The 10,843-nt window shown below is 37.1% G+C and overlaps 1 protein-coding gene across 4 annotated transcripts in view; it reads left to right on the top strand.

Moving 5' to 3' along the window:
- The window catches only part of LOC107704902 (protein tyrosine phosphatase type IVA 3), a 42,125-nt gene that overhangs the window by 23,937 nt on the left and 7,345 nt on the right, over window positions 1-10,843 (top strand). For 2 of the 4 annotated variants that reach the window (XM_016507938.1, XM_016507939.1), the window contains exons 2-3: window positions 2,949-3,584; window positions 3,793-3,885. In XM_016507938.1, coding sequence (XP_016363424.1) covers window positions 3,480-3,584; window positions 3,793-3,885 — 198 coding nt within the window. In that variant the 5' untranslated portion in view covers window positions 2,949-3,479. Of the gene's footprint in view, window positions 1-618; window positions 897-1,422; window positions 1,869-2,948; window positions 3,585-3,792; window positions 3,886-10,843 lie in introns of those variants that run through there. The other 2 variants (XM_016507940.1, XM_016507937.1) reach the window with 2 other exon arrangements.

The following is a 10,843-nucleotide window of genomic DNA, read 5'->3' as shown; positions in this document are numbered from 1 at the left end:
GGGGGGGGGGGGGTCAAGAGGTAGAGTCTGCTTATTAGGCATAGTGGAAAGGGTGCCCATCATCATAAAGCATTTTCATCAGCATTTTCAACAGACCTTAAACATAAAATTTGTTTTATTTTAAGCTGTATTTTTAATAAGTATTATAAATTTTGTCCAAAATATTTCCAAACATTCATTCATTCATTCATGTTTAATTCCAGAATGAATAATTTTTAATCATTCTAGAATGTTTAATATGCTGCTGAACAGCCTTCAGCTTTGACAGTGTTCACAATATAGCGTTTCGTTCCGTACTGCTTAAATAGATTCCTGTATGATTTTTCTCAATTATTGTAATCTGCAATTTCTGCCATGATGAGAGTTCTGGCCCAGATGAGTCATGTGTTGTGTTTGTTTGATCACTTGGAACACTTGTCCTGGATGATGTCATTTGCATTTAATCCTTCAATTAATTGGTCTTTTTGAAGTCAAGCTAGGACTTCTGGGGGAAAAAAAACTTTTGCTGAATGCCTATTGTGTAAACCTGTTTACAAACAAGCCTTGTTGATCACAGAGTCTTGTTAATTCAGGAGCTGTTGGTGAATACTAGCACAGTAAGGTTGTTTCATTCATTTTTCTCTTTCTCCGCTCCATGTTTGCTGTCTTAAATGTGTCTTAAGGAACAAAAATTACAGAGCAAAATAAAAACAGATTGCCAGCAGACCAGATTAGTGTACATTCATAGGTCGGAGTATCTATATTTACCCCAGAGCCAACACAGCACCTGAAAACACACTGCACTAGTGGGCAGAGAGGCCTATCCAACCTTCAAGCTTTATGTAAAAGGATTTGGCTCAAGATGTGCTAAGCCCTCAACAAGCATGGCAGTGGTAACTAAGGGGTGGCAGTCTGTGGTGAGTCTGTTTTCTTATCTGTTAAATCGTACATGATTTACATGGTTTAGGTATCAGAATGATAACGTCATGAAGAAAAAAAGTTGCTTGTCTATATTGAGTTTTTTTTCTCCACTGTTGAGCAAATGTTCTGTTGCTGATCTGCTGCACATTTCTAAGGGACCTGTTTCTTTTAACTTTATGAATTCCAACATTTTGTATCAAAATAAAATCTTTAGAGACCCTATATTTAAAGGAACAGTTCACCCAAAAATGAAAATTCATATCATGACTTTCTTCTGCTGGACACAAAAGTAGATATTTTGGAGAATGTATCCAAACAACACTGAACCCCATTGACCTTTGTTGTATGAATGAAAATAAGAGAGAAATGGATACGATGAATGTTAGAAAGCAAGTCATACAGGTTTAGAACAGTGTGGGGGTGAGTAAATGATGACAGAATTTATTTTTATTTTTTTGGTGAACTGGCCCTTGAAGGTCGATTTATATATTTTTTCTTGTTTCAGTCATATGAAAATATTAAAATGACAGGCCAGAATATGGATGTATGTGAGTTTTAAACCACTTACTGTCTAGTAAACTTTTTATGGGAGTACTTTCTTTGTGTTCTTGTTGCAGTGTGGGAATGAAGTGTGTGTTGTATCTCAACCAGCCCCTAAAACATTAGACATGAGTGTACGGGGTGATACCTATTAGGTTCATTGGCCGTGCTATTTTTATATTGGGATGGAGAGAGAGATAGAGAGAGAGAGAGGTGGGGGTGGACTGGTCTCCACTCCTCCTAAGAGCATTATGAGTGCATTTGTTTGTGACATTAGCAGAGTGTGCTGTCACTGTCATATGGCAAGCAAAGGCAGCCTCAACTGGTTTAGAGCAGAGACGGTTATTCTGGATTGCAACTGTTCACCCTCCACTGTTCCCAGCAGAGCCCTGGGCTTAATCCTGAGCGGAACGCAGCCTGTCACAGAGGTAAAGGGGGGGACAACTCTGACGAGTCATGGGGGAGATCAGACAATCATTCCGCATGATTTTCTCACGCGTATTATTGGGGAAACGGGGTGTAACTGAGGTTTCTTTACATTTTGCTTCTTTCTCTCCTTTTTTCTTGAACTAAGTGGTGTGATACTTTGTTTTTGATGTGTCTACTGCATGAAGTTTAGGTGAATTTTCTGTCTTGTTAAATGTTATGATTAAGTGTCTCATTGTTTGCGAAGTTGGCACAGGTGAACTCTGCTTTCTCCGCTGTCAAAATATCTGCTGTTAATAGTCTGCAATTCTGAGTTTGTGTTCCATGTGTTGTTTTTAAAGAGAGATTTCACCCAAAAATGAAAATGATCATTTACTCACCCTTATGTAGTTCCAAACATGTGTGAGTTTATTTCTTCTGTGGAACACAAAAGATGATGTTAGACAACAGACATCATTTTTAATATTTAATAAAGTGAATGGTGACTGAGACTAGCTAACTTTATATCTTTATAGGTCATAAGTGATGATTTTATTTTGGGGTGAACTAGGCTATGCCTTTAATTAGAACACCAATGAGTTTGTTTCATATTCTGCTTCTATTGTGTTGTCTGATGTATTGAGTATCATCATAGTTAGTGATTGAAGAACATATTTGTTGTTTTAACTAATTTGTCCATTTTAATGCTAAATTTATTTTCATTAAATTCAAGTTTCTCTTTTGTATTATTCACCTTTTTCTAAATAGATGTAATGTTTCTACATTTTCTTAAACTTTTCTTAAAAGATGACATAATCAGCGACTTCTGCTTGTATGGTTTTGTCTGATGTCTTGAATATCATCATTTGTGATTTAGTAACATATTTTTTGTTATTTTAACCTATTTGTCCCTTAAAAATCCAAAATCCTTTGTCTATAGACATGATGTTTATGCATTTTCTTTGAAACTTCTCTTAGAAGGTTCTGAAGAACTTTAAGAGGAATAATATATGATATTATTCTTCATAGAAAAACAATTGAATATTTATAGATTGGTATGTGATTGTCTAAAATGGTAATTTTTTGTCTTGTTCTCTTAACAGCTTTCTTCTCCAGCTTCTTGTTCGTTAATGGAGTTCCGGCAGGGCAGCGGTGATTACTGCCACGCCCAACATCGCAGCGCTTGGTCACGGGTGGATATGCCCGAAATCTGCCACTGAATGTTCGGAGAAACGCCTTCTCTGCTTTTCTCTTGCTGGTCTTTCTGATTGACCACTTTGCTATGCGCCAAATGGGTTAATTGGCATCGTGGCACCTGGCATTTAGCTACTGGACACTGTTCCACCCGTCTAGCTGCCCGGCAGAGTATCATCCATCAAGAGGAATAGGCAGATTTGTTGGAAGAGGAAGACTTTGTGGCCTCTATTTACCAAGAAAGGCAGCTTTCAATTTTATGTACTGATTAGAAGTGATTTATCACAGAGGATCCTGCAAATCCCTGACACCTTCACTGTGATAGTGCATCTGCTGTAGAACTGCTCTAGGTCAGAGTAGTGCCATACTGTGAGTGGAGCTGTGTGGATCCTGGCCTGGATTGGGTGCTCTTTTCTTCTGTAGAGTGGAGGGACACCAGCATGGCCAGGATGAACCGTCCGGCTCCTGTCGAGGTCTGCTACAAAAACATGCGCTTCCTTATCACGCACAACCCAACCAACGCATCACTAAGCAGCTTCATTGAGGTGAGAGACCATTCGGACATGTGCAACACAAATCATTTTAAAACATGAAAGATGACATACAGCTCTAAAAAGTCTGTAACTACTCTTATGTGACACATAATGCCACACATAAATGGACCACAACCAAGAGCAAATTCAAAAGGTATGTTCAAAATCTTAAGTGTACTCTGTTTTGTCCCTCAAAACTTGTGCAATCTTGTTTCCTCAGGATCTGAAGAAGTATGGGGCAACAACAGTGGTGCGTGTGTGTGAAATCACCTACGATAAGACACCGCTGGAAAAGGATGGGATTACTGTTATGGTGAGATATATTTCTTTGTCATATTGACAATAAGTGTCATCTGTAAAGTATTTTTTATTTGTAAAAAAAAAAAAATCAAAATCTCCTCCCATGCAGTCCTTTCATTTTTTTAGTTTGAAAATACGGACAAGGGGTTTGAGTAATGTTAAAACTAGATATCGGGCCAATAATATTTTTTTTATTTATTTTTATTTATTTATTTTTTTTTATTTAAACATTTCTACACTGTTATTGGTACTTCAATACTAGGTCTGCTGATAAATGGCAAAATCTTGTTTCAAATGAACTTTTGGGAACATTCCACTAGGCATGGGCTGATTACCGGTTTCAAGGTATACCGCGGTGGTTTCAAAACCACTAATATTTTCCGTTATACCGTTCCTGCGGTATGCGCTGTTTTTCATGTCGTCTCAAAGACTGAAAGTGTAGGAATCGCTCAGGTTGAGTGCAGTGTAGAGAGTAACACGACCCTCCTCCTCCTGTTGGTGCGAGCGAGTGGTCAGTCACGTGTGTGTAGGATGGCCGAACTTAAGGAGCTTCCCCTGGAACTTACGCGATCGGCAACCGGCCGTTTTTTGTCTTATTGCAGCTCGTCTCTGTTCTGGACTTGCACAAACTGTGTTGCAATGCAATCATTTTCCAAAATGTCATTTATGTGAAAATATGAAGTCTGTAAACGCCCGTTAATACAGGCCAGAGACGCTGAAGACGGACGCAAAGAGAAAAATACTGTAGCAGGCAGATCACTCACTGTTCATGATGCACGAACTATTGGAAGAAAATCCTCAATATTGATTTGGGGGTTTATATGAACGTGTTTCTAATGGGGAACTGACTGTCTTCAGAAAAGTTTACATGGTATTTTCTTTTCATCTCGTCTCTGTATAGATCATGGGCGAGTTCCAAATGGCTTTTTTGCGCCCTTGAAGGGCACTTCGGGAAGGGGAAAGTGAACAAATTAATCCTTTCACGAAGTGCCCTTCCAGAAGTCTATTAGCGAAGGGAACATGCGATGGTCACTTCACGGAAGTGATTTCTGTTTGTGATCATGTGATCTTCAGTTAGGAGATCTTGCGATGCATTTTAAAGCAAAGTTGTGGTTGATTTTGACACAAACGTAAGTAGAATAGGCTAATTAAATTTGTCTGTAATACATGTAATACAAAATATTTTCGTCAGAAATATTAAGATGGTAGTGTAAGCAAGTTTAGTTTGAAAAAACTTAATAGTAAATAAGACACAATTAGACAATAGGCCTATTTGAATAAAATAATAATGAGAAGAAATATATATTTGAAACAACTGATGGAGTGCTGAATGCTGCATGCACCCGCAGCATTGTCAAGGTAACATTTGGTCAGTCATTCCCTTCGCCAAGGGAGTTCCAAACGCTTATACGAGACAGTAATTCCCTACACCCTTCAAAGAACACACTTCAACGGCTCTACCCTTCGAAGGGAGTAAGGCATAGGGATGCTGACTTCCGTTTGGAATTCGCCCCATATTAAAGCAGTGTTTCAGCGCAGAGCTGCTTTGTTTACAGTGGTAACCAAGGAAACATTGTATCTGGTGTTCAAATTGGGTTATTAAATCAAATTATGTATATGAAATTATATAACTAAATGATATGTCTATGAATTATATAACTAAAATGAACTGTAATTACAGATTTAGATTAAATAAAGATGTCAGTCTTTATTTGTCTTCTTTTTACGAAACAAATCAAAGAAAAAGAAAACAAATTCTACTGTTCCTAATATTTTGTTGCTCAAAAACTAAATATATTGTGTTCAGCCGGGAACTTTTTTTTTTTTTTTTTTTACCCAGTCATTTAAAAATAACACATTTTAGAGCTGTGATATTTTTGCTTAAGGTTATTATACCGTCAAAATCTCATACTGGCCCATGCCTACATTCCACTTTGTCTTAAAGGTGACATATCATGAAAATCTGACTTTTCCAGGTAAGCGTCTGAGAAAACGAGCGCGTCAGATTTCACTCCCTTGGTGACGTGGCAAAGGGATCTCATTATAATATTACCGCCCTTTAATCTGTAAGTTTCCTCCCACGATGCTGTCATTTGATTTCGCAAGCAACAACGGTGTACCAGCTCTAATGCCATGGCAAAAGTTTTAGCAAAACACGCAAACTTTTCTGCCTTTGGCTGCACAGACGAGCACAGAACACTATTTAGATCTAAAATAAACATGCGATTTATTTCCCAGCTGTTTACCTTCACAGACATAACCGACTGTTTTTGTAACTCGTGTGTGTTTTTAATGTAAACTTGTGTGTGAATGAGAACTTAGTTTAGTACTCACATGCTGTGACAGTCGCTTTCTGTCCGTGTGCTTCAGATGTGTGCTCTCAGAAACCGTATATCAGAAGTTTAAACTCATATGATTTCAGCGTGATAAACATAATAATCACAACCAAAACAGATGTTTTTTAGCAGGTCTGAGCTGTAATGGCGCAGCTCTATTCTGGAAAAGGGGGCGGGGAGCAGCAGCTCATTTGCATTTAAAGACACAGGCCCGAAAAACAGCGTGTTTCTGCTTCCACTCAAAATAGGCATTTTCTAAATTATATAATAAATGATCTGTGGAGTATTTTGAGCTGAAATTTCACAGACACATTCTGGGGACACCAAAGACTTATATTACATATTGTAAAAAGGGGCATAATATGTCTCCTTTAATTGACACAACATTATTCCTTTTTGATAAATATGTAATATTATTATTATTACTATTATTATAAAATATAAAAATAGTAATGTTAAATTAAGACAAATTAATATTATTAAAAATATTAATATTAATGCTAATAATATGTATTATTATTGTACTTAAAAATAATTCAATATAAAGAGCAATATTCAGTTAGGACATTATTATTTGTAGTCTTATTATTTAGTTAGCATTTTGTCAAAGCAAAAAAAAAAAACTGATTAAAAACAATAATCAGGAAAACATCAGTTAACACACACTTACATTAAAATAATATCCATATGGATAAAAAAAATCAGTATCAGTCGATCTCTAATGTATTGTGTTAGTTGAGTGTTATAGACTGACATTTTAAAAATAAATAATACATTTCTCAGTGTAATTATAACTTTAATACAGTGACCTATTGTTAATATCTTTTTTCTGTCTTTAGATGCATTTGACCTTCTGTACTGTAAATGTACATACAGTATATGCACACACACTCACTCTGTCACTCGCATGTAATAATCCTGGACAATTTCCCGAACGTGGCAGTGTCACTCCATGCTACCCTTCCTTTAATTAACACTCTTGCTATACTGCAGTAATGCTGCTGTAATTAGTGGTACTTGTGGTACCACATTAGTGGTATGAAGGTGATTGTCTCCCATTATCTTGTAAAGCCTCTGTCTGGATTCATATGAAGGATGAAGTTCATCCTGGTTAGCATAAACCATATCTACACAGCCCTTCAGTGCACATCTAGTCCTGGAACACACATGCTGTATGAATTGGCCACCCAGTCATGTGATATGATGTCACATGAAGTGAGATGAGGTTGCTTTCTGTCTGGTGCTCTGAAGGGAGCTCTGCATTTGAGGATTCAATCCAATAACGTTCTGCCAAACATCAGATCTTTCTCTGCCTTCACTTTTTTTTTTTTTTTTTTTTTTACCACTTGAATCCATCATCCACATGTGTTTTCAATTTGGCTCGTCAATATTTCCCCATTACCATGACAGCCAGAGGGGAGTTTGATCTCTCTTCCTCTGCACTTTTATTTAGTCTCATACACCCTTGTGTCCTTTCACTCTGCCTGACTTCTCATTAAATGATAAGACATATACATGACACTACATATTTAACTTTGATTTCTAGGAGAATAGCTTTCTAAGCCTCCTAGATTGACCCGAGGTCATTGTGAATTTATCCAGCACGCTGAGCCTGTTTTGAAACATCACTGCTGTGTTTATGCTCAGCTGGACAAGATGTAATGCTTCAGTCCGTGGCTCTCCATCAAAAGAACATGGAGCTTGTTAAAAACATGACCGCATTCATCTAGACAGGATTTAGTGCCTTTGTTTAGTTTGTGAATATCTTCAAGAGCTGTTCCTCAACAAGATTTTAGAGAATCAATTCGAATAGTGTACATAGTTACTTACAGAAAATACACACTGTAGCTTTATCAGTAGAGTCACAAAATGTAATTGCTAAAATTATGATTGTTTTCAAACTATTGGTTGGAACAAAACAAATCTCGCCCCAAACTCACAGCATTGGTTGAACCAGTGATGCTGTTGTCAGGCTAGTAGGATACTTAAACAGAGTAATGTTTTGATTGTTCCATAGAGCCACAGTGTTTATACTTTTCTAAGAAATAAACTTACAAATGGCTTGCTAATGCTGTCAGGTGAAGAAAAAAAAACAGCGATTACACATTTTGGAAAAAGTTAGGTTTAAAGGTGGGGTAAGTGATTTCTGGTAGCCAATGTTGATATTTCAAATCACCAAAACAAACACGCCCCTACCCCAAAAGGGTCTCGCCCCTATTTTGATAGCTCTGCCCCACACATACATATGCAACCCAGGCAATGATTATGGAAGAATCTGTTGTATTAAAAACATATTATCTTACTTTTCGGACAAACTTTGGGAGCTGACGCTTGAAACAGACAGTGGAGGAGGTTTAGACGCTCCAGTCTTATAGGGTGTGGAAATTAATGTCTTTATCATAGCTAAAGGGAACGACAATACGATTGCAGATGAACAAACAAGCGATCATGACACACGAGCATATTCAAGCAAAAGCCAGCATATATTAGTTCTGTGAAACAAAGCAAAACCAATGTTACTCAACTATCGAGAAGAAAAAAAGCAACCTTGGTGTCGATCGCTTAAAGGTGGGGTAAGTGATTTCTGGTAGCCAATGTTGATATTTCAAATCACCAAAACAAACACGCCCCTACCCCAAAAGGGTCTCGCCCCTATTTTGATAGCTCTGCCCCACACATACATATGCAACCCAGGCAATGATTATGGAAGAATCTGTTGTATTAAAAACATATTATCTTACTTTTCGGACAAACTTTGGGAGCTGACGCTTGAAACAGACAGTGGAGGAGGTTTAGACGCTCCAGTCTTATAGGGTGTGGAAATTAATGTCTTTATCATAGCTAAAGGGAACGACAATACGATTGCAGATGAACAAACAAGCGATCATGACACACGAGCATATTCAAGCAAAAGCCAGCATATATTAGTTCTGTGAAACAAAGCAAAACCAATGTTACTCACCTATCAAGAAAAAAAAAAAGCAACCTCGGCGTCCGATCGCAGGCCTTCCCGCTCCTTGAGTACTCTCCAGTGCTGGAAAGCTGATCCGATATTTACACGGGTCCTACTTCTTGCCTTATCGTAAGCCTTCTTTTATTCCTCTTTTGTTTTTTTTATCCGCCATCTCTAGCTTTCTGTCGTCGCTCGGCTAATGTCCGTCCTGTGCACTGAGCGCTCTCTCGTCCCCATCATGTGTAGACACGCACCTTACTGCTGATCGGCTACAAGTTTGTTTTGGTACTCGGCCCGACTCAGTTTTCTAAAGTGTTTTTGAAAAAAGACATACCCCACCTTTAAATCAAGTCAGGTCTGTACTGTTGCAGTTTGCCTCAGCTATTTTCAGATTTAGATAAAACATTTGCACTACCATTGAAAAGTTTGAGGTCAGAAGATTTTTGTTAATGCTTTTATTTAGGAAGGATACATTAAATTGACAGAGTGACAGTAAAGATATTTATAATGTTACAAAATATTTCCATTCCTAATAAATGCTATTCTTTTTAACTTTCTATTCTTCAAAGAATCCTGAAAAAATGTATCACAGTTTCCACAAAAATATTAAGCAACACAAATGTTTTCAACATTGATAATAAGAAGAAATGTTTCTTGAGTGCCACATCAGAAGAGATATTAATGATTTCTGAAGGATCATGTGACAGGAGTAATGGCTGCTGCTAATTCAGCTTTGCTATCACAGAAATACATTTTAAAATATATTAAAATAAAAAGTTACTTAATATTTTTTTACTGCATTTTTGTTTGAAAAAATTAGACTTTGTGGGCATAAGAGACTTTTTTCAAATACTTTTAAAAAATCCTACTTGCTCCAAACTTTAATCGTTTTGCTTTTGAAGTATAGTTCTGCAGTACAGCTGTCCTTGTATTTTTAGCTGGTGTAGAAGAAAGGTTTTTAGTGTAGGAAACATATTTTAGTTTTAAAAGGGAAACATGTAATTGCTGCACCATTAGAATTGCAAATTTTCTTTCATTGTTCAGACTAACGTCCTGCCCCACTCTCTCACCGATGATACAGAAGTTGATATGTCACACTGTTTAAATGGTATTTTGAATGCCACAGTATTACCTGAGAATGGTTTACGTAGTTTTCTCTGCATGTTGACTTACTTTCTGTATGCTCTCTCTTTTTCTTTTTACGGACTGTAATTGTGTGTGTGTTTTTGTTCTGGTTATATAAACTGATCACTTCTGCTCTTCATAAGAGGAGATGAGGCAATAGCTTTGCAGGGGGTCAGAACATGGAATGGGATTTCCTCTGTATTTCACTCAACTCCAGATGGACTTAAATGGTCATCCTCCCCATTTTTACACCATTGGATCAGAGAAGTTCAGTGAACTCGATAGGTTGCGTGGTGTTATTTCAGTTTATGATTAACCTGTGGATTTCAGATCCCATTTGTCTCATAGAACAAGCATAAGATGGTAAAAAGTCTAGATACACTGTTTAAAACAAACCAAAAAGTATAAATCGCACTGAAATAAAAACTTAAATTCTTGTATAGTTCATGAAAGTTCATGAAACAATGTTTCTTTTTGATGAGAAAACAGATCAGTGAGCGGATTTGTTGACATTTGGGTGGCTTATGTCAGGATTTCATTCTCCAAAGTTCAAGTTT

The sequence above is a fragment of the Sinocyclocheilus anshuiensis genome, unplaced genomic scaffold, assembly GCF_001515605.1.
Source record: "Sinocyclocheilus anshuiensis isolate Anshui unplaced genomic scaffold, SAMN03320099.WGS_v1.1 scaffold702, whole genome shotgun sequence".
Taxonomy (NCBI): domain Eukaryota; kingdom Metazoa; phylum Chordata; class Actinopteri; order Cypriniformes; family Cyprinidae; genus Sinocyclocheilus; species Sinocyclocheilus anshuiensis.
The sequence above is the reverse complement of the archived record's forward strand: the minus strand, read 5'-3'. Positions and strand labels throughout refer to the sequence as shown.